Here is a 26,792-nt window from a genome sequence, read left to right on the forward strand (position 1 = left end):
ACCCTCACGAGGGTCGCGGAGAGTGCCCGAACCTATCCCAGCTGTCAACGGGCAGGAGGCGGGGTACACCCCGAACTGGTCCCCAGCCAATGGCAGGGGACATGGAGACCAACAGCCGCACTCATAATCTCACCTAGGGGCAATTCAGAGTGTCCAATTAATGCTGCATATTTTTGGCATGTGGGAGGAAACCGCGGTGCCCACCCGGAGAAAAGCCACGCAGCCACGGGGAGAACATGCAAACTCCACACAGGTGAGGCCGGGATCGAACCCTGGGGCCAGCACTTTACCGTTGAGGCACTGCGCCGCCTAAGGTGATCTAAATATCCAAAAATTACTAAGAAAGTGACTAAGTACTATAAAAAATATTTCTGTTTAGTATTAAAAGTTAGATTAATACCCAAGAGAGAAGTAGTAATAGTTTAACAAAACATTTCAAAAGGTGGAAATTAATTTTGAGTAGTCCAAATCTATATTTTACTTTGCAAATGAGGAAAGTGTCGTTGAACTCCACATGAAATTGACAAGTTGTTGTTGTTTTTTTTAATTTCCTGATCAATATTTCCTTGACTTGTGGCTCTCGGTGCAAGTACTTTGCTTTTGTTATCGTATACCTGAGTAGGCGAGTTCATGAAAAATGGCACAAAATACATGTTGAGCGTGAGTGGTTCACATTTTAAAAATGAAATTCATTGCCTTTAAGAAGGGATAATATTCAAAAAAACCAAACCAGACTTTGTTCATTTCTCATTTTCCGCTTTAATTTGCAGTATGTTTCTTCTTTGGTATAAAGTCAAAAGTTGCAAAAACTCAAATAATCTTTCGTACACTTTCGAGCAACATCTGATCACTCATCAATATAAGTAAAATAGTCAATTACAAGAAATTGCACACTGGTTTGAAACGTAATATATGTCACTTTTGTAAAAAAAAAAGAAAAATGAAAAGAACACTATGTACATCCTCAATTATCACATTACAGGGGTTCTCCATTACCACCGGACTTGGTTTTTGTTTTGCTTTCTTTTGTTTTATATTCAGAACCGATCACTTTTTCCTACCAATATTTAATATTCCAAAACAAGGACCCTGTTTTATCAGCACTCAATTTAGTGCAGCGTGAAAACCTTCCGCTAGGAGGCGCTCTTGCTCCGCGGAGTCAATGAGGTGTGTCTTGAGTACCGTCTCGTTAATGAGTTCTTATTGAGCGGTGCAAGCTGACTTGCTGTTGATATGAAGATACGCAACTAGTAAAAGATCAGGTATTTGGCTTCGGAGTAACATTTCTGGATGACCCGAAAATCCACTTAAACCTTCAAAAAGGTGAAGTCACTTTAGGCCAAACAGTATTTTTGGGGGGGTTGTGAGTGGTGTATGATCACGACAACGCGTTCATGAAAACAATCCCTTCGGTCTGATCATCATCCGAACTGTTTTAAAGGACTGCCTTTCATTTGTGGGGTAGAACTCGGTGGAAATATTGTGCCAGGCCCCCCAGTAGATCCCGTCCCGGACCCCCTTGTACTTCCCGACGTAGTACCTTCCGTTGAGGTTGGCAGCCATGCAGGCGTCGAACCACCAGCCGGAGCTGTAGTAGGCCCCGCAGTTCCCAGATGGGTATCGGTCATTGTCCCGGTCTGGGGTGGTGAAGGCCCGGTTGTTGTGGTCGTAACTGGAACCGAATCGGAGCGCGTTCCCCGCCGTGCCCGAATAGCCCCCCACCGTCAGCCTGTAGCGCATCCTCTCACTCGCAACCCTGAAGTGCTCGTACTCTGCGTACCCGGCCACCCCGGAGAAGTCCTCCAGCTCCACCCGCAGGGTCATGTCCCTGTCCCGGGTCAGGAGGTGCATGTTTTGGTTCCCCAGCCAGAACTCCCCTCCGTTCAGCAGCTCCCCGAAGCCCGATCGGTACTCGACCCAGGTGCGGTTGAAGCCGACGCCGCCGTCTTGCCGCAGCTGCAGGAGGGTCCATCCGCCGCCTTGCACCTCCATGTCACACAAGACCAGAAAACTGCCGCCTGTGTGGGGATCTGGAGTCACTCGGTAGATGCCGCTCTTCATCACCCTGCCTGTGATTAAATGGTCTGAGCAATCCCTCTTCACCACGGAAACTGCACCTGAAGAGTATCAGATGGAATCTTAAATTCCGGGCTTGTCTTTTATTGGCAAGGGTCCCTGCTTTCAAGCACAGGTGTCCCAAGTCCAGTTCCTAAAAAAACATTTCTATTTATCGTGCCCCGATGAACAAAATAACTCACCCAGCAGCTGTTGTTAGAGCGAGGTCACAAGTGGAACACGACTTTCTGACCATAAAAGAAGTCCAAATCTTACAACCCGAGGGTGGACCTACGTGACGGATCCATTCGGTCTGAGTCGTTTAATAGAAAATGGCTCGCTTTTAAATGGATGGATGAGACATAAACACTATTTCATGGTTTACACTACTACTAGATCCAAGCAAATTGAAGGGTTTTGTTTTTTTGAAAGCAAGAAACTTAAGAGGTCTGATTCAAATAGTGAATAAACTACAGGAGTTGTACGGTTTTCAAAGGTCCTGACATAAAACCTTTAGAGTTCACGAATGATGTGGAGTATAAGAATTACGAGGTCAAAGGGCATAAAACAACAAAAGGATCACCTCACCAGAAGAAATCAAGGCTTAAATGGCCCAGACCTGAGCCTAGACCTAAACCCGACGAAGAATCCCAAGGGGCGACCTGGAGAGGACTTTGGACCGAAGAGGCCCTCACAATCTGACATGTTTGGGAGTACTTTTAATGTACGTTTAGTGTACAATACATGGTACACGCAGCAAACGGCTTATTGCGTGGGGTTGTCAGTTTTTGACATTCCTGACTCATGACACTAATGCTGTCCAATGAACTAATTTGCGTACCTGTAAGAATACCTTGTCGTACAGTTACCACCGTGGTTGCTGGTTTTCATTTAATTGTTGTACATTTATGGCCTGGAAATGTCTTTCATACAAAATATGTACTGTACTTAGGACTTCACTACTGTGTTAGTGATTGGAATTGTTCCCGTTAACTGAATGTTTCTTGTTCTTTGTTCTTGGTAGTTTGTTTGTTCCAGGGCGGCACCGACAAACTCCTGGTGTGTTGTCACAATAAAGCTGATAATGTTTCTGATTCTCACAACGTGACGGGGTGATGTATAATTTCAGGTTCCATGGCTGCCAAGGAACAGAACTTTTGTCATGAACCAAGCACCCCCGTAGGTAATTTGGCTCCGAGGCGAGGGAGTCCCCGATACATGACTTAACTAAAGTTGCCAATGTTAGGACTTCACCAATATTGGTTTGACGCTAAGACCCGCAAAGCGGATTCAACTTTGGAATGTGAAAAACGGAGTCTCTTACGTTCAGATGGTCTCAGCTTCAGTCTTCCACCGGGTTGCCGGCTTTCACCGTCATTAGCCTCTGGTAGACCTTCGGGCCGCCTGCCCACTGGCGGTCTTCTGCTCGGACCGACTTGGCTGCCGTTAAAGAACGCAGCAGCCACCTGCTTGATTTTGACGCGCAGTTCGCGGGCACTTGACGTCGTCGATTTGGCGGCCGGTCGGGCCTCGGCGTCAGTGGTGGTCGTTGAACCGAAGTCATAGCTGGAGGTGGTCTGGGCACCGGAAGAAAGGGGTCGAATGGTCTTTTGGGGGGGTGCTGTTTCATCTCTAGCATGCAAATTCGGCTCAGTGGGGGCTGGATTGGTGCTCGGAATAACACTGTAAACTCGGATCGGTCTTGTTGATCTTGGATCCAGCGGTGGGTGGTTGGTTGTTTGTGGCGTCAGATCAGACACCACGCCACTGTTTGGACCCACTGTTTGGTTCTCGGAGGTCATTGGCGTGAAGGTTTTCATCGTGCTGGCCTGGAACTCTGTGTCCACTCGGGAATGAGTCACATCAGTTGTCCGTGGAACAGGACTGGGAGCAGGTGGGAGGTGAGCATTGTAGAAACTGCCTTTCGTCTGACTAAAATGATGTGGTTGGTTGATGGTGGTGTTCTGTTTTGGTTCAGCTGGTGTTGCACCTGGCTCCAGCGTCTTGCCGGTTGGTGGTCTTGACGGAGCCCAGGCCTCAGATCCTTTGTTGGAGTTCTCACCAGGATTTTGATGAGACACAGATTGGTGGTCAGTATCAGGAAGTACTTGGCTGGCTTTCGGGTTTTCGTTAGCTTTCGTGTTTTGGTCCCTCGCAGGTTTGGGCTGCTTTTGGTTAGGTTTGGGCAACTGACCAGTTTTGGGCTTTGTGTTAATATTGGGAATTTTCCGGCTGGATGTCAGCCTTTGACCGGGATTAGCTGTAAATGTGTTATGTGACTCAGAGTTTCCAGAAGAATTAGAATGAAGCGATTCCGTCGGTTTTTGTGTTTTTTCGGAGTCTGTCTGTAGTTCTTGTGTGAAATGTTGCTTTTCTTTGTTTTGATCCACTTTTTGTTTTGTGTCAGTTTTGACCTTTTTGTCATTTTTTTTCTTTTGGTCAATCTTGCTGGTTTTAAATGGACGAACGGGTCTTTTGTTAGGCTTCGAGTTTTTGTTCGACATCGGCTTTTGGCTTGATTCGGGTTCTTCGTTGGCCGCGGGTCTTGCTTGTTGGTCACTTGCTACCTGCTGTTGATGAGTTGTCTTGTCTTGACCATGTTTTGGTTTTTGGATTTTGAGGTGGGGATCAGTTCCCCAGTTATCATCTTTTTGAATTTGCAGCCTTTTTGTTTCATTCCCAGGTTTCAGTTTCATCTCTGCTTTGTTTTTCAGGTGAGACATTTTTTGTTCTGTCTGAACGTTCGGTTTATTGTCGCGCTCGGGGTCCTTTGGCTCGTTTGCGTCACGGTTCGTTCCAGGCTCCCGCTTTGCCTCCGACTCGGCTTTCAGGCCCCGCGGGCCCTTCAAGCCGGCGTCGACGCTCGTCCACCTGCGAGGTTCTGCGGCCTCGGGGGAAAGAGTGGTGTGAAGGTCGTTCCAGGGAATGATCCCGCCTGGACTTGAGCTTGGGTAACTCGTTAAATCCGAGAGACTGCTTTCGGGGCTTGATTCAGTCGTAGTTGTTTGAGTTCTTTCTGGACTAATAACTGGGAAGGATTGGGAAGTGGATTTGGAGAAGGGAGGAGATGGAAGAGATGAGGTGATACTCTCAGCCTGATCCAAGTCCGCCAGCTGGGGGCTTTGAGTCGAGCTATACGTCAAGGCAGGAGCCCAGCTGATTGAAACAAAGTCTGTCGTCTGAGTCGCTCTTCTGGGCGCTGAGCCTCCGTCGCCGTCGCTCTGCACGTCCTCCGCTTGTTTCCCTCTCTCGGTTTCTCCGTCCACCTCCCCGTCTTTTTGGTTCGACCCGCTTTTGTCCTGGAGTCCTCTGCTTGCAATCTGTTTTGGCTTCTCATGAATCTTCCCCGCTTTTCTCCCCTTTTCCATTTCCTTTTTCTTCTCCTCGCAAATCTTCCCTTGATCCTGCCTCCCGTGGTTCTGCAGCATCTTTATTTGTGTCTTTTTCTCCTCGGCGCTTTTGTCGTCCGGCCGCACTTGACGCTCTCGGTGATTTCCCGTCTCTTTTCCTCCGCTATCCCGCTTGGCTTGTTGATTTTCTCCCTTCGCCTCTTTCGCGGCTGCTTCTTTCCCGCCCGTTTCTAGAGCGCACACGGAACCTGCCGCCGTCTTTCCCGGCCTGTCCCTCGCGTCTAAATCTCGTGTCTGAGAGTGTCCCTCCACGTCGTACCTGATGTCCGGGCGTACCCCGCCGTCGCCGCACATCTCCCTCAACTGGTCCACGTCGTCCTTCAGCGTCTGCAGGTCCTTCAGCAGCTTCTCCAGATCCCCGAGCTGTTTCGGCAGGTGCACGGTCATCGGCGGCAGGCTCAAGACGTAAGGGCAGCCGGCCCGCCCCGGTCCGCACGCCGCCCCAGCCCGCAGGGTGGCGACGCACGACCCGGACCCCTCGTTCCCCTCCCGGGAGAGGCCGGAGGAGGCCAGCGAGATCAAAAACGTGCACAGCGCCGTGAACTCCATCTGGGGCTGCGAGAGTGAGAGGATGAGAGGCGGCGGAGTTAAAATAGAGCCAACTTATTTAGTCAGTGAGGAGGAGGCGAGGTGGGCGGGAGAAGATAAGCCAAAGGGGGCGGGGGCGGGGGCGGTGATGGAGCACTCGACTGGACCGGGAGGGAAGCGGAGAGCCAAACGTTTTGATTGAGAAGCTCGGAGGAACAGGAGGCTGCCGTATGTGCTCACGTCATTATGGCAGATTCCGTCCCAAAAAAAAAAAAAAGGAAACGATTTTCGCGATAGGACGGGACGCTCGACCGCGAGCCGACGTTCCACACCTGCCCGCGAAAGGTGAAATTTGGAGTCCGCGTGCAGTTCTGGAAAATTAAACACAAGTAAGCTTGGTTTACAAACGAGAGGAAGTTAAGAAAACGACTGAGATCGTGCGGATGCACAAGTGTGCACACCCTTTTCTAACTTCGATTTGGCCATGTTGAGAATGGGAGCCAGCGCACGATGTTCTAGTAGGCTTTTTTGCTCTTTTTGTGTGTGTCAGGCAAAAACCACATGAACAGCTGAACTTTATTTGAGGTGGCAAGTGTGTGCTGACTCCTGTTTAACCTGAGTTACATTTGATTGGTTCATTATGAATACAGCTACATGGCCAGTTCAAAGAGGGTGTGTACACTTGTGCAACTTTATTTCTTTGTTTATTTTCACTCTCAATTTTTTTAAATCGATCGAGTCGTAGGGTTCGTAGGTTGGAAAAAGTTTGGATTCATCTTGTTCTGAACGGCATTGTGCGGCTTTAGCTTTTGCGGTAACTCCGGTCAAATGTCCTCGTACTACTTCCTCTTCGCCGTACGTCCAAATGAGCGCCGTCGGTGGCCTTTTCCACGTTCCCGTGTGTCCGTGCAATGTCACCTGATCATATTCCCGCTCGCCATAATTAGGGTCACGTTGTCCAATGGAGACCCGCTCAGGAAACATTCCCGCGACGTGATGTCATGCAAATATAATCGGAGGCCGTCATAAAGTACGTTGTACGCGTTTCTCAGATTTTGCAGATGTGACACGCAAGACAAAATTTCGTGCAATCATTTTTCATGACAGTTTCTTGGTTGTATTCAACCTTTTTTTTCCCCCCCTGGTAGCGCAGTGGAAACGATGAGTTCAATAAAGATGATGCATGTTTTAAATCCTATGTAGTTGTATGAATTTTTTTCATTACTGTAGTAGAAAATCAACACGGTGGATCAGCTGGTAAAACGTTGGCCTCACAGCGCTGAGGATCTGGGTTTGATCTCGGCCCCCGCCTGTGTGAAGTTTGCATGTTCTCCCTCTGCCTGCGTGGCTTTTCTCTGGGTGGGTGGGCACGCCGGTTTCCTCCCTCATCCCAAAAACATGCAGCATTAATCGGACGCTCTAAATTGCCCGTAGGTGTGATTGTGAGTGCGGCTGTTGTCTGTCTCCATGTGCCCTCCCGCCTGATGACAGCTAAGATAGGCTCCATTTCTCCCGCGACCCTTATGAGGATAAGCGGTTCAGAAAATTGAAGGATAGTTTTTCAGTTTACCTTGTATTTTATTTACTCATTCTCTGGTTGCCAAGCTCACCGTTTTCATTTAGTTGTGTTCAGTTTTAATTCATTTAGTTTGTTTTTAAATGGGTTTTATTGCATCTTATCAATGTACAAATAATTAATAATAAGTTTTACTGTAATACATTTTGTTTGAATTTATTTTACTGTATCAATATATGAATAAAAATAACGCAGAGGGAAGGGAAAGAACAAAGAAGAGGCAAAGCGTGCTTGCTTCAAGCTGCTCGTTCGTTTGAGGGTCTTTATTTACAATATGCATCCCTTTGTGTGCTATTGCTGTTTAATGAAATTATATTACCGGTAGTGCATAAATGACTCATTTAATTTGCTCTGCTAATATTTGAGACAAGTCAATCTCTCTCGCTGGTTATTAATCTTCGTGTGTACTGGGGTGTTTTTTTTTTTTTTGTGGGTAGAATTGATTTTATTTCTGTGTATTTTTTTGTTCCGGCAGCACGGTGGCTCAGCTTGGAAAAGCGTTGGCCTCACAGTTCTGAGGTCCTGGGTTCAATCCCAGCCCTCCCTGTGTGGAGTTTGTTTTCTCCGGGCGGGCACCCCGGTTTCCTCCCACATCCCCAAAAAAAAACATGCAACATTAATAAGACACCCTAAATTGCCCCGAGGTGTGATTGTGAGTGCGGCTGTTTGTCTCCACGTGCCCTGCGATTGACTGGCGACCAGTTCAGGGTCTACCCGCCTCCTTCCCGTTGACAGCTGGGATAGGCTCCAGCACTCCCCGCGACCTTGTGAGGATGGGCGGCAAAGAAAATGGATTGATGGATTACTTGCCCCGAGGTGTGATTGTGAGTGCGACCGTTGTCTGTCTCCATGTGGCCTGCGATTGGCCGGCGACCAGTTCAGGGTTTCCCTTACCTCCCGCCTGATGACACTCTTCGCGACCCTTGTGAGGATAAGCGGCTCAGAAAATGGATGGATGCATGGAAGGATTTTTTGTTGCATTGGATTTCGTTTTAACTTATGCGAATGTATTTCTTTTTTTACTTTTAGAATGTATTGTTTTTAATGTAGAGATGAGATCAGCGAGTCGCGAGTCTCGGGGGGGGGGGGGGGGGGCTCCACAATTCACGCCGTATTGGCGTTTAATTTAATTTAATTTCGCCGGAATTGGATTTTTATTTTGTTTTCGCCTCGCGATTAGACGAGTGAGCCTCCGGTGGCTTCGTGAGTGAGCTCGCTGCGTATTCGCGTTGCCGTGTTTGTTGAAGTATTTTAACGGTCTGCTCGCCTCCGCCCAGCAACGTTATGTTTTTATCACCCACTTATTGATGTGTTTGCGATGGGGGGGGGGGGGGGAGTCGCCCCGGCCAAGAGGAGCCCATAAAATTTTGGTGCGGCTCCGGCAGATGGTGCAGATCCAGGGAATGTGTTTTTCCACTTGCGTGAACATTGCGACATCGCGCCTTTTGCTTGTTTTCATTCATTTCCACTTGTATAACGCGTGAGCTTCCAGGCAAAGAATGCGGGAGGTGGGTACGCCATCCGTGAGGATGAGCACTTCGCGAGGACGGATGAGCCTTGGCGGCGGTCTCCCGCTTCAAGCCCGCCTGCGGTGACCTTTCAAATTGTTGTTTTCCGCCTCCCGCCCGGCTCGCCGGTCGTTATGACGACGCGAGGCCGGAGACGTTTCTCAGCTGTCTTTCTAATAATGACAAAGGAAACCGTTTGGCCCCAAGTGTGGGAAGCCAAAAGAGATCAACTGGGAAGGAGATTGGAGCTCGTAGGCCTCCGCGAAACGAGTGGTCGCTCCACTCCCGGCGAGCCTGACTTGTGACTTTTTGAGATATGAGCGGTCGCTCGAGTTGCGAACAAAAATGCCATCCACGAGTGCAGCAACACTTTCGGCAGGAGTTTGGCAGATGGCTGACACGTCTTCCAAAAAATGTTTATTGCCACTCCCAGTTGAATTTTCCTGTAAAATCAATCATACAACAAATACGATCGCGTCTGTATTTAACCGGAACTGCGCCTCGCGAAAGTCCGCGAGCTTCATGCTCACGCGTGATACGAAACGCCATAAACGAGCAACTCACAAACCTCGCAGCGATGTTTGTCGAGCAACTGATATTTGAACACAAACAGTGCAGCAACACGAGTAGACGGACAATATACCAATAATACGAGCGCATGTATTCTTTATCCTCTACAAAAACAAACAATCAATCAATCAAATCAAAACCAATCAAAAGCCTTTAATGTCATTATATGCATACAACGAAATGATGAGTGCTTCTCCATAAGGTGCATGTGTGGGGAAAAAAATGAAATAAAAACAAGTGATTAAAAAAAAAAAACTTACAAATGCAGCTTACTGAGCTGTTAGGTAATATTGCACTTTATAGAAATATACAATATCGACATATGTCAATAGCAGGTAAAGGAATGTTTGGCTGCATTTATATTACATCCAATGGGCATTGTGCTGCTGCCGGTGGTGTGCATGACTTGACCACCAGTGGGCAGTATAATCAGTCCTAGCTCTTCAGTATTCTCGTAATATTATTCAGTATTTGGAGAGGATAGATATATATGTCTATGACTATGTGTTGTTTTATTATTTTGTCTACATGTGTTGCTCCACTGTTTGTGTTCCAATATCCATTTTTTTTTTTTTAAATCCGTTCAACCATCTACGGCGCTGGCATTGACCTAGTGGACTTTAAGGCAAAGTTATTTGGGATACACAATATGGATGGAATGCAATAATATACTTTGTGCACTTAAGTGGAATGGGAGGGGGGGGGGCAACGGCCGAGTGCGGCTGCGGTTAATTGCCACTAATAACCACTCTGCAGGCTTTTACCCATTTAAGGACGTTCGGGTCGTCGTCGTCAAGGTGCCCTTCTGGTGAACACTGTTTTGAATTCCCCCCAGTGAGACGTCTTGGCCCACTCTCCGTCCTGGAGGTATAAACACTGCCCCCCCCCCACCCACCCCCCCACAATGATAAAACAAACATCTGACCATTCGTTCCACTTGCAGGCATTGCAGGCCACTTCATCTCCATCAAAGTGATATTGTTGGGGGGGGGGACAAGGACTCATATCTGTCTTCATCCCGCGGATCATAAAAGTATCCCACCTCATCTTTTGTCTTTTGTCACACAATCTCGCGGGCTCGATGCTTCATAAGACGAGACATTCTTTCACCGTGTGTCAGGACGACTCTGACCGGTCGCTTGAAAACGACGGGACGCGTCCCGTCCCATCTGGGACGGATTTACTGTGCCGAGCCGACACCAGATAAAGCCTGATCGGACCCGGCGTTCGCTAACCTCAATACCTGCACTGCATTAGGAGATTGTTTGACATGAAAGGAAGAAGTGGAGGGAAAAGATGTGGAGATGCCTCGAGGCCTACTAGTAATCGGCCCTCCATCCATTTGCTATGATTGTCCTCATTGGGGTCAGGGGTCAGCTGGAGCCTATGCAAAGTTAAGAGGTCAGGTAAACCTCGGACCGGTCTCCAGCCAGCTCCCCTTCCGCGCTCACACCTGGGGACAATTTCGACCACCCGGAGAAAGTAAGGAGAGAACTCAGCGGAAGCCCAAAGGCTGAGATTCGAACCCAGAACTACCTGTGGTTGGACAATACCAAAACTTGAAAGTGAACGTCTCGTCACTGCTGGACATTTCAGGGAGGACTCGGGACCAACGACAGCTTTTCATCAACAAATCCGCTTTCGGCTTTTCACGTTACTTTACTGCCTCCTCGTGACAGTAAGAGGAATTGCATGTGTTGTCAACGTGACTCAACATACGAATTTCCCTGGTTACGAACGGTTCATTTCCACTGGTGACAATAAACAGATAGATAGATAGATAGATAGATAGATAGATAGATAGATAGATAGATAGATAGATAGATAGATAGATAGATAGATAGATAGATAGATAGATAGATAGATAGATAGATCCCAAAACACTTGTGTTAATAAAGAATAATTGATAAAATGTTTACTCTTAACATGTTTTTAGTGTGTATATTTTTATTTGTGGTCACGATAGGAAGCACTATATTTCTACATTTGATTAAAATTGAATGTTTTATTCATGCCTTATTATTTTTGTCTATTTTGTTATAATTCTTTAAAAGGAATGCGTTATGTGATATTATTTTTTAGGTTCAGTTTTTTTTTTTTTTTTAACAATAATTTGTCTCAGCGGAAGTCATTTATTAGAAGTGACCGATGAATACGGCTGAGTCTGAAGGGAAAAAAAATAGGGATAAGCGGCTTGGAAAATGGATGAAATGACTTTTTTTGTGTTGTTGTTGTTGTTGTTGTTTTCGTCTAACGTTGGACTTCCGGGTTGTTCCTGCGCCTCTCGACGTGCTGACGTCGCATCTAAGCCCCTCCCCCGATCGGCTTTGACGCACCAGTCACGTCTGGTCGTAAAAAATAGAAACTTCCAAGATGGCCGAGGCCGTGGACTCCATGCATTTCGCAGCGAACAGCCAAACAAATTCCCCCCAAGCGCTGTTAGCTAAACGGCCGCCGGAGAGCCGACCGCAGTCTTCCAGCGACGTTTCCCCGCCGCCAAAGAAGGTTCGCGTGGAGGAGAAGCGGCCCAAGCACCGGAAAGTCAACGGAGAGGTGTGCGCAGGGGAAAAACACAACGGGAAACCGAGTTGTGGGAGCCCAGCGAAATGGAGTTTCGGGCCGGCCAAGGCGAGCCACTCCGCGGCGGTGCCAGGAGCCGCGACTCCCGCCCGGAAAATCTTCAAAATAAGCAACTTCCTCGCCTCGCCGTCCAAAGAGAAACGCGCGAAGGACAAGCGACACAGGGAGAAAAGCGGCGAAGCGCAGCGCGGTTCGGCCGCGGCTGTGGAGAAAGTCAGCCCCGCTAGCTGCCATACAAAGCCCGAGAACGGCGAGGTGAAGACGCCGCACGGAGGTACGACCGAGCCCCGCCGCTCTCCGCGCTCTTTCCCCGCCTAATTGCCCGACAGACTCCCGGCGTGTTTTCCGATGAGAACATCTGTTGAAATAGGACACAATCGTGGGGGCTTGCGCCGAAGGCCACCGTGTTGTGGAGATATGCGGGGGCTGCGTCAGCCCCCCCCGATGTAAATGCATGTGGGACCACTCACACGTGGAAATGTTTCTCTCTTTATGTCTTAAGAACGAGCGTCACTTCTCACGCCTTTCTCGCCACAGATCACGGCGGCAAGGACAAGGAGCGGGACGGCAAGAAGGACCGGAGCGGCAAAGAGTGGAAAAACCACAAAGTGCCGCCGGAACGGGACGTTTCAAAGGAAAACGGACAAGTGGGCTTCCCTCCTCACAGAGGTACGCAAAAAGCACCGCTGACACCCATCAAAGCTTTGGAAAAAAAAAAAAAAAATAATGTCTACAGTCAACCCCCATTTATGGGAAAATCCATATATATATAGTTGTACCCTCACATGGGTCTTAGCAATGTTTCGTTAATTTAAAACGCACTTTGAATGTATTAAAACACTTTTAATTATTCCTTAGCATCTGTTTTCACTCTCGCTTTAAAGAATTCCGGGACTTATATAACATCGCAGAGGGAAGGGAAAGAACAAAGAAGAGGCAAAGCGTGCTTGCTTCAAGCTGCTCGTTCGTTTGAGGGTCACTTTAAAACGGACGCAAAACAAGAGAAGAAATCGTTGGACATTTTAACAGCCAAATCAAATATTTTCCTCAAAGGCCCTCCCGACGGCGAAATTTTTGTGCAAGGTTCTGCGATAACCTTTCATGAGGATTGAGTCGAAATTTGGATTGCTAGTGGACGATCTTGCAATGTTGGGGATTTAACAGCAAATTAAAAATGGAAATGACCTTTAACACACACACACACACAAAAATAAGTGGGTAGAACTTGAGCGGGACCCGGCCGGCTGGGGCTGCTGTACCAATGCAGCATATGCAATATTGTGTTTTGCGACAAAACTTACGTATGTCCATGTCCTCAAATGTTTTTATGGTTAGAAAGCAAAGTGTAGAGAGTCTCTGTCACCTCAATGGACATTTGCGTACGGTCAATGAACAGGGCGATCGAAATATCCTCGCTGTCTCCGCATTTTGGCGGGTTCTGCTTCTTTGGGCCATCCGGTTATTTCCTGATAGTCACAGCATGTTTTTGTGGTTCCGTAACAAAAAAAAGTTTAGTATTTTTTATGTGGAGATTCCAAATTCATCCGGCACCTCACATGGACATTATCACGGTAAAATCATTTTTTATTGTCTTGACTCTTTGGCTAATCGGTAGAATACTGCGTGGTAAAAATATTCAATACCAGCGGCAGCAATTTTTTCCCGTCTTGTCTTCCTTCCCAGAGCCCACAGAGAAGCCCAAAGTCTGTTCCCAAGAAGACCTCTTGCTCAAAAAGCTCAAGAAAAAGAAGAAAAAGAAGCACAAAGACGGCGAGCGAGCCAAAGAGCGGCACGGCCGGCCCAAAATGTACCATCGCTCGTGCCAGACTGTTTATTCCGGAGTCTCTCTGGGATTGGCCGAGTTCCTCAGCCGAATTAACGGCAACAGCGGCGGCGGCGGCGGGGGGCTGCATCGCGTCGCGCACCACCAGGACCCTCTTTCCGTCCCCGCCATGGTCAGGGACAGACTGGGCTACAGCTCGCCGCTCCACTGCACGCCCACGCCCAGTCTTCCCGGTCTGGAGTTCGGTCACCTGATCCACGTGGAAACGCAGGCCAACGGCGGCGCGTCGGTGGCGCACGCCTACAGCGAGCAGCTCTCGGCCCTGTCGCCGGCCGAGATGCAGCGCTTCGCCCAGGAGTTCGTCACCCTGTCGTTCAGCGAGGACGACGCCCAGGCGGCGCGTTTCGTCATGGGCATCATCCACGGAGCGGCGTCCTACCTCCCGGACTTCCTGGACTACTTCTCCTACAAGTTCCCCAACGCCCCGGTCAAGATGGAGGTGCTCGGCAAGAAGGACATCGAGACAACCACCATGGCCAACTTTCACACTCAGGTGAGGTTTATCGTGCGTTGGCATCTCGGGTTGCGAACGGGTGGAACATTATAGCGACATTTGGAACGCGTCCATATTGGAAATCTTCCAATACAGTTCATGAGAATTGACTGGGAAATGAGCGTCGGGCAATAGTGTGAACATTTTCTTGGGTCAAAAGCTGTTCCGGCGTATACCTTCGTTTAACAAGGTCCCGCCCAGCTCGTCTGTGAATTTCGCGTTTGGAAATCTGTGTGAAGACATCCCTAACACCCCCCCCCCCCCTGTCGATAGTGGCGGCCGATCGCTTTGGAATTTCTCACTGGTACATAAATATTAGGCGGTGAATCTTGGCCTGTCTCATGGATCACGGAGGGGGGGGAGAAATAGCAACGCGTTGGAAGTCAGACATGTTTAGGCACCTCACCCTCGAACAGAGTTATGAATATGTAGACTATAAAGGAGCGTGTGCGTTGTGACCGTGAGAAAAGATCGAGGCGTGAATGACGCCACAAAAAGGAGGCGCTGCCGATCGATTTGAGCCAATCGGGGAAGGGTGGAGCCAGTTCCACATTTCACATCGGACGCACCAATTAAGTGTTCGTGGTTGTGAATCGTGCTGTGATGGATTGCATTCAGAAGTGTGGAATGAAGATTAGCCAAAGTAAAACAGAATATATGTGCGTGATGGGGAAGAGATTGCGAGGGTGGATGACTTCAAATTCTTGAGCAATGGCGAGTGTGGTAAGGAAGTGAAGAAACGGGTCCAACCGGGGTGGAACAGTTGGCGGGAGGGGAGTCTCCGCTAGGATGAAGGGCAAAGTCTCTCGATGGACGGATTAGAGACGGTGGCACTGAAGAGTCAGCAGGAAGCGGAACTGGAGGATGTTGAGGTTCTCGCTCGGAGTGAGCAGCTCGGGTAGGATCGGAAACGAGCTCATTAGAGGGACGGCCAAAGTTGGATGTTTTGGAGACAAGGTTGGATCGAGAGAGCAGACTTCGATGGTTTGGACATGTCCAGAGGCGAGAGAGTGAGGAAATCGGTAGGAGGATGGTAAGGATGGAGCTACCAGGGAAGAGAGCGAGAGGAAGACCAAAGAAAAGGTTGATGGATGTGGTGAGGGTGGACATCAGGACAGTGGAAGATGCGCGAGATAGGATGTGGCGACCCCGTACGGGACAAGCCGAAAGGAAAAGAAGAAGCTTCAGAAGGGTGTCGCGTCCTTTCGAGGTGCTTCTGCTCCCCTCCTAGAGATCTTGCAGCTGAGCGCAGTTTTCGTTGTCAACACCAGATGGACAAACACAATATTAGAATTCGCTTTCCGTGTGATGCAGTCCACTTCTAAACAAGCGCAGACTAGCGAGCAAAAGCGTTGTTGGGCGAATTCCTCTCCGACGGTCAATCAAAAGTTCGGATCTTACTGTAGCTTGTCCCAAACGCCGAGTTGTTGAATCGCCATTCAAAGGTTTAGTGCAGTGCGACAGTAGTTCGGGTTGAAATAGTTTTGAGTTCACTACAATCAAATCTTTACACGCATCTTCATATTCAGCCCCCGTTTATCGGCGGTGACGGGATCCAGACCCAAATGGCGATAGCCTGTTAAAAAAAAAAAAAAAAAAAAAAAACGACCCATGAATTGTAATTTTAGCCATCGTGCCCGTCTATAGCGCCACTTTGAGAAAATTGCTTAAAATTCGAGAGGCAAAGCGTGTCTGCTTCCTGCTCCTTCGCTGGATGTTTGTGTACTGCAAAGCGCGTCCATAAAACAAGCGAATTAAAAGCACGTCGTTTCCTTTGCCACGAGTCAAATGATAACAAAACACTTAAAGGTGGGCTAATGGAAAGCCGCATCGCTATTTGGGTCGTTGTAAACTTGCTACAGTACCACACGGCGCTGGAACACATACAACTAGACCATGCAGTAATACTGACGGGTGTACGTACAGTACTGCATTCAGTCTGCCCTGTGGGGAGAATGCCGACGACGGGATTTGCGTCGGTAAACTTCTTTTTGCCTCTTCTCGCTGTGAATTCTGCCGCATCTCCTCTGGTGGACCTCGGTGCTGCCTGCCACGACGTGGCACGACGCTGCTTTGGGCTTGCCTGCTGTATACTGGAAAAGAAATTTGAAACGGCGCTTCGCTGTAAATGACATTTTCACAATGTCGAGACATAAACCAATTACGGTGCTGCCTCAGTTCTCGACCACAATCCGTTCCAGAAAACGGTTCGAAAACCGAGTCGATATTTCCCATTACAATGAATGGAAAAATAAATTATGCGTTCCAAGCCTAAAAAAATTGGGCTTTTTAAAGCATTTTTTTTTTCTTTTTTTAGCTTTTCCTGATGATAAACTGCATAATAGAAACACATGTATAGTTCAAATACCTGGTATAATAAAAAAAAAAATTAAGAAATATGTTTATTTTTTGCTTAAAATGTATGCTTTAATAGTAGCGTACGCTAGGCTGGGAGTGCATTTCTGTATTTGTAGCGACTCGGCCCCCGGCCTTGTAAATGTGTTTTTTTTTTTTTTTTTTTATTAATTTATTAACAAAAGTGCAGAATGACTTTAAACGAGCAACTTGCCTTCTTTGTAGCCATGATTTGGGGTTATTACGGTCGTCCTCCATAAGAAGAAAAACAACAGTCACTACCGGAACACGTCTTTGGACACAGGCTGCGAATTCACAACAAAGTGGGTCAGCTGGTCTGACCGCGCGCAATATGTTATTTCCAAGTTTTGTCGGGGTGTTCAAGTACCAATTTTCGTTCGAAAACAAGCAAAAAAATGTCGAAATTTTGTTCAAAAACAGATTTGTTTGAAAATGGGGACGTTCAAGAATGGAGGCTTTACTGTAGTTTCTGAAACATGTAAACAGGATGAAGTGTGAACTATTTAGGAAGAAAATGCTGCCAATGTAGTCAATATTTGAGTATGTGCAGTGATGCTCAAAAGTGTACGTACGTGGCAAAGTTGTACTGCTCAATGAATGGAATGCGTGAAATCAAACTTAATCGTGCGGCCAAATGAATGCCACAATTTGATTGAATTTATGTTCAGTCCGTACAGAGGGTCGTAGTGGCTTCTTGTTTTTGGGGAAATTACTCATTAGTTATTAAAACTTTAACTACTGTTGAAGCCAGAAGTTTAAACACACTGTGGAAAAATACACATTTCATTATTTGTCTGAAGTTTTAAACCTCTCCTGTTTCTTCTCAGTCAGGATCACCGAAATTATTTCTTTTTTTTTTTTTTAAATGCCACAATAATGAGAGAGCGAATTTGTGAGAATGACGTTTTTTTTCTTTGAGGTTAAAAGTTTACATACATCTACTTTGTATGGAGTAGCATTTCATTCACAGTGCATGACTTGGGTCAAAGGTTACGTGTATCCTTCCACAAGCTTCTAACAGTACTCTGCTGGAATCCCGGACAATGGGACTTTATTACCCGCTTCGTTCAGCGTCTTCACAAGGTCTTGATTCCCACATTTCAGATAAAAATCTGTTCGTCTCCTTCCTGAGCGCGTATGATGGGTGGACATTTCCATGATGTTGACACTTGCGTATAATTGTTTGAACAGATGAACACGGCACCTTCAGACATCTGGAAATTGCACCCAAGGATGAGGCAGACTTGTGGAGCTCCACGATTTTTTTTCTCAGATTTCCTGGTTGATTTCTTTTGCTTTTTCCCATGATTTCAAACAAGGAAGCAGAGTGTTTTGAGGTGCGGCCTTAAATGCATCCCCAGGTGGGCCGTCAATCAACTCACATGTTGTCAGTTGACCTATGGGGAGCTTCCAGGGCCATGACCTCATCATCTGGGCTTCCACGTCTTCTTTAAAGACATAGTACGTTTTGTGTATGTCAGCTTTTGACCGCGAAGAAAATAATATCAACTTCTCTCTCATTATTGTGGGATTTAACAAAATTAAATCATTTTGATGAGCCTGACGTAGCTGAAATGGGGGAGTTTTAGTCTGATGGGACTTCAGACAGTGAGACAAAAATATGAAATGTGTGTTTTTGCACGGCGTTTGTCAACTTCTGGCTTCAACAATAATTTTTTTAGGTGCTAGTTTGTGATTGTCTTGGTTGAGAATCAGTGGTTAGTTTTTTTTTGCTAATGTTGCTGTCATGTGTGAAATGTTTGCAAAGAGCTGTGTCAGAACCTAACACTCATTTTCAATCTTTTTGTTTTACATTTCCAAGAAAGAGGTCCTGCAAATTTTTTTTATTTTTTTTAACGATGTGCAAAAGGTTCAAAGAAGCAAGAATGTAAATTACACATCAGCACTTTCTCCATCCGTTACGAAGCGTCTAATTATATCCACGACGGCGCGCTGCTTTCGTGGGGCTGGATGCGACTGCACTGAAATTATATTTTGGTTTGTGCCTCCCGTGCAGTCGCTCACTGAGAGGGATCCATTTGGGTCACACAAGCCTAAAATTATTCCATCCAGGGGCCCCGTTTTGCCGCCGAGGTCTCCCTCGTAGAGTTTTGTAATCAGATTACCTCACCGCTTCCCCGCACCAACACGACAACGCGCGTCGGCTCTCCGGTGACGCTAAACTATGAGCACATTTTCTTACTTGAGCTGCTCCGGGATTCACGTATGCCCTGACGATTATTTTTTTATTTTTATTTTTTGGCAAAGCCAGCTGCAAGTGTGTGTGTGTGTGTGGGGGGGGGGGGGGGTATTTGGCTGCCGTCCTCACGACGGGCCGCAAAAGCGTTTGGATCCACTTTGACGGCGAGTCCCGGCCTCAACGCACTGAAAACGGCTAATACGAGACTTGCATCTAAAGCTCTTGTTCTCGTTGTATTAGAACCCGCTCGCAGTCTGATGGAGCGCAAACTAAAACCAGAAATCTAACAAAGGCTGAATTCACACTGCATGCTTCAAGTGGCGCACTTTTGTTTTCTGGTTTTTTTTTTTTTTTTTTTTTTTTTTTTTTTTGCTCTCGAGTGGCACAATCGCGAGTGTGTGTTCTGGCGGCGTACGTAATAAAGCACGCATGGAGTCTGGTGTCTTCACATTGAGTGGGCTGAGAAATACTCAGTTTTTTTTTTTGTTGCAATTGGCGGTAATGTGATGAAAAGTTAAGTTTGCGTCGACTCATCAATTACATTTTACCGTAATTTCCAGACAATAAGCCGCAACGTTTGTCACACGCTCCGGTTTATGCAATGATGCGGCTGATTTACGGATTATTTTCTAACGGCCGCCAGGGGCGCTCGAGCAGAAAAGCTAAGATTGAGACAGGTGGAATGTTATGTGTCGAGGAAGACGCAAGTTTAATGCAACTTTGCGCATGAATAAAATGAGTATGAACACAGCTTCGTCACGGAAAATGCAAGAAGAAACGCATATGACGCAGCTTTCAAGTTTCTGTGTCCCGTATTTCTTGTTACATATCTCATGTTTCAATGTGGGGACATGTGGCTTATAGACAGGTGCGGCTTATGTATGTACAAATACAATTTTTTTCCTTTAAAAATGTATCCGGTGAGGTTTAAAATCAGGTGCGGCTTATAGTCCAGAAATTTCGGTATTATTTCAGCAGTGTACAGTCGTCTTCAAATGTTTTTGCACCATTGACGGGTTCCGTATGAAGGTATATTCGACGGATTAGCATAGAAACAAAAAAGTTCACGTCACCGTTGAATGAAGTTGTTGTAAAGTAGTACTGCACATGTTTTTCTATTCAACAAGCCGGTTTCATCGTGTATTCCACAGCGTAACGTGTCGCAAGACGGGACGTCGTAGTCGGGCTCCAAATAATTCTGCCTTTCTCTGAACCGCTGCTTATGTTTTGCTTGTGCTTTTATGAAATTGGAGGACGGACTTGAATTATGTGCTTCAGATTCTCTGTCATGTTAATCCTCAACACTTGAGTGGAGGCAACTAGAACTGTTCGCTTGTTGAAGACATTTCACCTTTTAACCCAAAAGGCCTCTTCAGAACGGAGTATGCTTTTGTTATGATTAATATTTTCTGCATTTTTGTGTGTTTACCGTATACATGTTGTTTTGGGCAGAAGTGCATATGACGCGTCACCAATTTGATGACGTCAAATGTGTTGGATTTTTTTTGTCCGCAATTGAGTCCAATCGAAAAATGATTTTTCTGTCTCTACGCTGCAATGAGGCCTATCCCAATTATGGCACTTGAGCAAAAAAAAAAAAAGTCTATCCCAGGGAGAGTAAATACAAAGAGAAAAGCAGGGGCCCTAAAGTTGAACCCTGTGGAACCCCCTATGATAGCTGGTTTGTTGCTGTAGTTTTTATTATTATAAACATTAATATTTCTATCCCAGGGACAGTAAATACAAAGAGAAAAGCAGGGGCCCTAAAGTTGAACCCTGTGGAACCCCCTATGATAGCTGGTTTGTTGCTGTAGTTTTTATTATTATAAACATTATTGAAGCAAATTTGTTAAATCAAAATTTAGTGTAGCTTTATGCTAACTACTGCCATGGATGTCATCGTTTGTTTATGACACATTATGGTGATGTAATCCATTCATTCATTTACCCATTTATTTATCGATTTATTTATTTATTGGGTTATCTATCTGTCTGTCTGTCTCTGTCTATCTCTAATAGATGGAGTGACAATAGCATGAACTTGCACAATGTTCTTGTGGGCTTTTCATTGAACAAATCATTTGCGTGCAGATTTTTAGGCCATCATTTGCTTTTAAAGTGGACTTACGCGCCGAAAACCTGCCGGGCAGCGCATTTGAGTTCTGCTGGAAGAGACAAAAACTATGGAAGTAAAGATGTGCCACCAGGATTTGAATTTGAAATGTAAAGCCATCACATTTTCAATAGTTGTATTTCAGTGTAACTTTTCAACGTTAACAATTCAACCGGCTACAATTTGCTGTGTAAAATTCACTGTCTAAATTCAATGTTAAGAAGGCAGGGTTACTTCAGGTCAGAAGCCAACAGCCAGCCAATCCAGTTCCGCTTTCTTAGTATGTGACGTCACGTGACTAAGAAAGCGTAACTGCGATTGGCTGGCTGTTTGGTTGTGACCTGAAGTAACCCTGCCTGGTGGCACAGACGGTGAATTTCAGACAGCAAATTGTAGCAACTATTGAAAATGTCATCACTTTAAATTCAAATTCAAATCCTGGTGGCACATATTTACTTCCATTTAAAAAAAAAAAAAAACAACACTTTTTGTAGGTGCTACAGTGTTTTAAAGCTTGTAAGAGCAGTTAAATTTAAAAAAAAAAAAAAAAAATTTCTCAATTATTAATAGGTGGGTAGAGTAGAATCAATTGATTTCCCGTCATGTTCTGACATGTAACTAAAGTGAATATAATAATAATGTCTGCGTCTCCTCAGGTGAAGCGGACTTACTCCCAGGGAACGTACCGGGCCGGGGCCATGCGGCAAGTCAGCCTGGTGGGCGCCGTGGACGAGGAGGTCGGGGACTACTTCCCCGAGTTCATCCGCATGTTGGAGGATTCTCCCTTTTTGGCGGTAGTCATTGATTCGGTCGTTCTGTTGCAAAAATCGACAGCAAATGGAGAATTTAGGGCAATAATGAGCAAAAATACCTTTTTGATCTTGCAAAGTGACCAGGTCTGAACGTTGCTGAAATGTTGCAAGCTTCAGTAAGCTCCGGTTTGCGTGACACGTCGGCTGGTCGTTTATCTCTCCCCCCACAGCGGACTCTGCCTTGGGGAAGCTTCTCCAGCCTTCGGTTGCAGAGCCCCACAGAGAGCGACGACGGCCCCATCATGTGGGTCCGACCCGGGGAGCAGATGATCCCCATGGCCGACATGCCCAAGTCTCCCTTCAAAAGGAAAAGGTGCGTCCAGGTTTTGGGAACGTCTCCGGCATTCTATTCAAGTGGCGGTTTTCCGTCATTGGCGTGCATCCGTTCAAAACGGTCGGCTCGGGTCGCCCAAGTGTACCTACAACTCCGCCGATGCTCTCATAAAATGAAGAACCCGTCCGTGCCCGGTTAACATCGCGCACGTTTGCGTCACAGGTCCACCAACGAGATCAAAAACCTGCAGTACCTCCCCAGAGCCAGCGAGCCCCGCGAGATGCTGTTCGAGGACCGCACGCGGGCCCACGCCGACCACATCGGTCAGGGCTTCGAGAGACAGACGACCGCCGCCGTCGGCGTGCTGAAGGCCGTCCGCTGCGGGGAGGAGTGAGTGCGGGCGCTTTTCTCGCCAATCGCCCATCCATCTCTTGGCCCGTTTACGGCGCAGCATTTTTTGTCGGTTATCGCATCCTATAAAGGTGCCCTTACATCATTTTTTTTTTCTCTTTATGAATCTTGCATGTTCATTTACCCGGCTTGCAAAAGAGAATTTGGGTCGAAAATGCTTCTCCTTTTTGTGACATTTTTGTTTGTTTAAAATGTAAAGCATTTGCCTCGGCTCCAAAAAGGTTGGAATTCGCTGCTTTGGTCAGATCTTCTGTTCAGTAGAACGGCGGGTGCTAGCACTAGCTTGCTAGGCTACGTAACATTTTATGAATGGCTCGCAAGGCGTATCGTGTTAAAAGGACGTGAACATACCTCAAGCGAGTTTCCGCAAACATCCTTTCCCGACCACCGACACACGTTTTGTTTTTATAATACCGTCGGCGCAATCCACTTGTGTCGTCATCCCCGCGGTAACGAACGTATCCTGTCGCGACTGCGTTTGAGCGGATGGATCGCCAGCGCTGTGCCGCCGGCTTTTGTTTTTGCGTCGGTATGCTGAGCGCGTGTTTGTCTTGCAGGCGCGACACCCCCGCGCGCATCACCAAAGACGTGGTGTGCTTCCACGCCGCCGACTTTCCCGACGTGGTCATGCGGCTGCAGCTGGACCTCCACGAGCCGCCGCTGTCTCAGGTGCGTCCACGGATCGGCGGCCGCTAATAACGTCTACATGTACTCGTTGATTTGATAATGGACTTTTTTGCTGTGACATCATCACAAGTACCTCTGCCCAACAAATGATCATGTTTCATGTGGTTATTTGGCGTCAATAATTTAGCCACCTCCGAGTTGAAATACGCGCATCTATCAACTACTCAACTCGGTTGATGCAAATTCTCTGCATGGTTTTTCCAGACAGACTTCGCGTTTTGCCATTTTAATACGACTTGGTCCCTCTCGTGCGTCCGCAGTGCGTCCAGTGGATCGACGACGCCAAGCTGAACCAGCTGCGGCGGGAGGGCATCCGCTACGCCCGCATCCAGCTCTACCACGACGACATCTACTTCATCCCCAGGGGCGTCATCCACCAGTTCAAGACGGTGTCGGCCGTCTGCAGCCTGGCGTGGCACATCCGGCTCAAGCAGTACCACCAGCGCGACGCCGCCGAGGAGGAAGCGGAGAGGCGCGCGCCCGGCGACGTCGCGCCGCGGATCAAAGAGGAGGAGGAGCTCGAGGAAAAGGCGACGAAACTGGAGGAGGAGGCCGAGGAGGAGCTCCCGTCGCCGCCGTCGTCCCGCAAGGAGGAAAACGAGTCGGGGGCACTGATGGGGGAGCCGGGGTCAGAGGTTAAAAAGGAGCAGGAGGAACATGGTCCCGGCGAAGTCCAGGCGGAAGCCGGCGCCGACGTAAAGCCTCCGCCGGTCAGGAAGGAGAACCACAGCGAGGAGGGGAGAGACCTGAAGAACCCCAAGAAGGAGAGAGGGCGATGGGAGAAGGAGGACAGGAGTAAAGAGGAGAAGAAGGACAAGAATAAAGAGCGGGAGAGGAAGCATAGAGTAAAAGAGAAGGTCAAGACAGAGGTCATGGCGGCGAGGAAGAACAAGGACAAGGACCCCGGCGGAGGCGGAGGAATCGGAGTCTCGGTTTTGGCTCTCAACTCCCGGCCCGAGGAGACGCGAGACGGCTGCAAACACAAACCTTGGCAAGGCAAGAAGGAGAAAAGCGGGCACCGGTCGGACGCCCCGGCGCCCAAGCCCGACGCCAAGGCCTCGCCCGACAAGCCGGCGGCTCAGCTCAGGCGGGACGGCAAGAGAGCCGAGCCCAAGAAGCCCCCCAGGACGCTCATCACGTTCGATCTGTTCAAGCCGATGGACGCCCGCCAGACGGTGGCGCTCTCTTTTAAAACGCACCACCACCTCCACCATCACGCCAACGCCAAGCCCGCCGACACGCGGACGCTGGTTCCCTTCAAAGGGAACAAAGTGAAAAGCGGGCCGGCGCTTCCGGACCCTCAAATGCAGCAGCAGCAGCAGCAGCAGCAGCAGCAGCAGGCCCTCAAAACTCACAAAGACTTCCTTGTATGAATGTCACGTCCCCCCCCCCCCCCCAAACTGTCCACAACCAGTTTGGGATTTTCGGCTTTCGAGTAACATTTCAGGATGAGCCGAAACCGCACTTAGAACCTTTCGCCCGTCCGGTTCAAGGTTTCAATAGTTTCCGCGCCGCTTGCTGAAAGTGAACACTTTCACGTTTTGCGCCTTTCTGTGACTCCTCCAGTCTTTGTCGGAACCTGTTGCTGACCCGATGAGAGACTGGAGGAGTCACAGAAAGGCCTAAAAGTGGACGTCGTGCAAGAAGTACTGACAAATTTGGACACTTTTCAAATCAAGTTCAGCCGTCAAGGTTTTGACGTGCGTTTTTGTCCTGAAAAGTTCTTTTTCCGGGCGACGACTTGCGCAAACGGAACGGAAACGTCAAACCGGTTTTGCGGTCAAGGTCGACGTGCGTTTCGTCCTGAAATTTCAATTTGAACGCAGAACATCGGAACCTTTTTCTGACTGGTGTTGCGAGCAGGATGCACTCCCGCATATTCAAACGGAGGAAGACGAATGTCGGCTCAGTAGCTCGCCTGGCAATCTTTTTGGTTCCCCGAATGTACCGCCGGCGTGTGCGCCACGTGGCGTATTATTATTATTATTATTGTTAATTTTTTTTTTTTTTTTAAATAACATCTCCCGAAGGTACGAAACCCTCTTTCGTTTTAGAACAACCACAAAGTGAAATGGCTACACAATAACGAGCTTCTCCTGATTCACGTTTTCATTTTTTGTTTTTTTTAAGATTTGGGTTTCAAACACTCCAGAAATGCATTTTTTTTTTTTTTTTTTTGTCCCGACGTGACTTCCAAGCCAACACCGATCTGTAAATGATACTGTATGTACCAAAAACTGTACAGCATAAATAGATATTAGCGCCCACCTGAGGAAATCTATACAGAAATTGCATATATTTTTTTGTAAGATGAGTTTTATTTTCCATAGAACTTATTTATATCATTTAAACTGTCTTGTTTTTATTTGAGGCCAACATACACAGATGTTTTTTTTAAAAGTGTAAATACATTTTATTTCCTAAGCTAAGACTTGGTAGTGTGATTTATACTCTGATCAGAACCTCAATAAATGGTTCAAAAATATAGATTTGGCTCATCGATATTTGTTGTCATGGCTTACCGTGAAAATGATCCATTCTGCCGTTTTGAACGGCTAATAATGTGCAGAAGTTACATGAAAATTGGGTGGAAAATGTTTGAAAATACCGCAATTTCCGGCCTACAGAGCGCACCTGATTATAAGCCTCACCCAGTACGTGTAAAGGAAATCCCATTTGGTACATACATAAGCCACAAGTGCCCACATTGAAACACGAGATATTTACAAAGAAAGACACAGAAAAGAGTTTTCAAAGTTCTGTAATTCCTTAGTTTAACATAGCAATAACACGGTAGCATGAACAGGGCTGATTTAAAAAAAACGGAAAAAACATACGGTAAAAGTCACTTCCTCGGCACATATATTCCACCGGTGTCACCGTGACCTTTTCCGCTCGAGTGGACCCCACGCGGCCATTAGAAAAATACAATGCACAAATTAGCCGCATCACCGCATAAAACGCAGGGTTGAAAGCGTGTGAAAATATTCGCGGCTTGTAGGCCGGAAATTACGGTAGCTCTAAAAGATTGATTGGAAAAGTTCCCTCTTGTGTTGAATTCAACTGAACTGCATTAAAAAAAAAAGTTGAAGATATTGTAAAATGTAGTTTGAAACCAAACTGGAATGATTGCACCAGACGTAATATTAAGTTTCTTTCAGGGTCGCTCACATTTGTTTGGCTGGCACAGGTTTTACGCCAGATGCCCTTCCTGACAGAAACGCTTCTTGGGTAGCAGAGGCCCCAGATCGGATCCGAACTCGCAACCCCTGGTTTACCAAACCAATGCTCTGACCACTGAGCTATGGGGCCATACGTAGGTAAACAAAAAATTCTCCGGTTTAACGAGATATATG

General features: G+C 47.2%; 2 protein-coding genes across 2 annotated transcripts; one reads left to right on the forward strand and one right to left on the reverse strand.

The window, feature by feature from the left end:
- Positions 1–729: 729 nt before the first annotated feature.
- On the reverse strand, positions 730–22,067 carry LOC133502448 (uncharacterized). Its single transcript, XM_061823246.1, has 4 exons — positions 21,939–22,067; positions 16,488–16,656; positions 3,380–6,020; positions 730–2,117 (listed from the first exon to the last, which is right to left on the reverse strand). The coding sequence occupies exons 1-4, from the start codon at positions 21,950–21,952 to the stop codon at positions 1,393–1,395; spliced, it is 3,549 nt and encodes a 1,182-aa protein (XP_061679230.1). The 5' UTR covers positions 21,953–22,067; the 3' UTR covers positions 730–1,392.
- LOC133502449 (lysine-specific demethylase RSBN1L-like) lies at positions 11,774–25,923 on the forward strand. Its single transcript, XM_061823247.1, has 8 exons — positions 11,774–12,501; positions 12,765–12,896; positions 13,911–14,563; positions 21,909–22,046; positions 22,235–22,377; positions 22,561–22,728; positions 23,307–23,418; positions 23,697–25,923. Exons 1-8 carry the CDS (start codon positions 12,021–12,023, stop codon positions 24,807–24,809), a joined length of 2,940 nt encoding a protein of 979 aa, XP_061679231.1. The 5' UTR covers positions 11,774–12,020; the 3' UTR covers positions 24,810–25,923.
- The last annotated feature ends 869 nt before the right edge of the window (positions 25,924–26,792 follow it).

This window comes from Syngnathoides biaculeatus, chromosome 6 (assembly GCF_019802595.1).
Source record: "Syngnathoides biaculeatus isolate LvHL_M chromosome 6, ASM1980259v1, whole genome shotgun sequence".
NCBI lineage: Eukaryota > Metazoa > Chordata > Actinopteri > Syngnathiformes > Syngnathidae > Syngnathoides > Syngnathoides biaculeatus.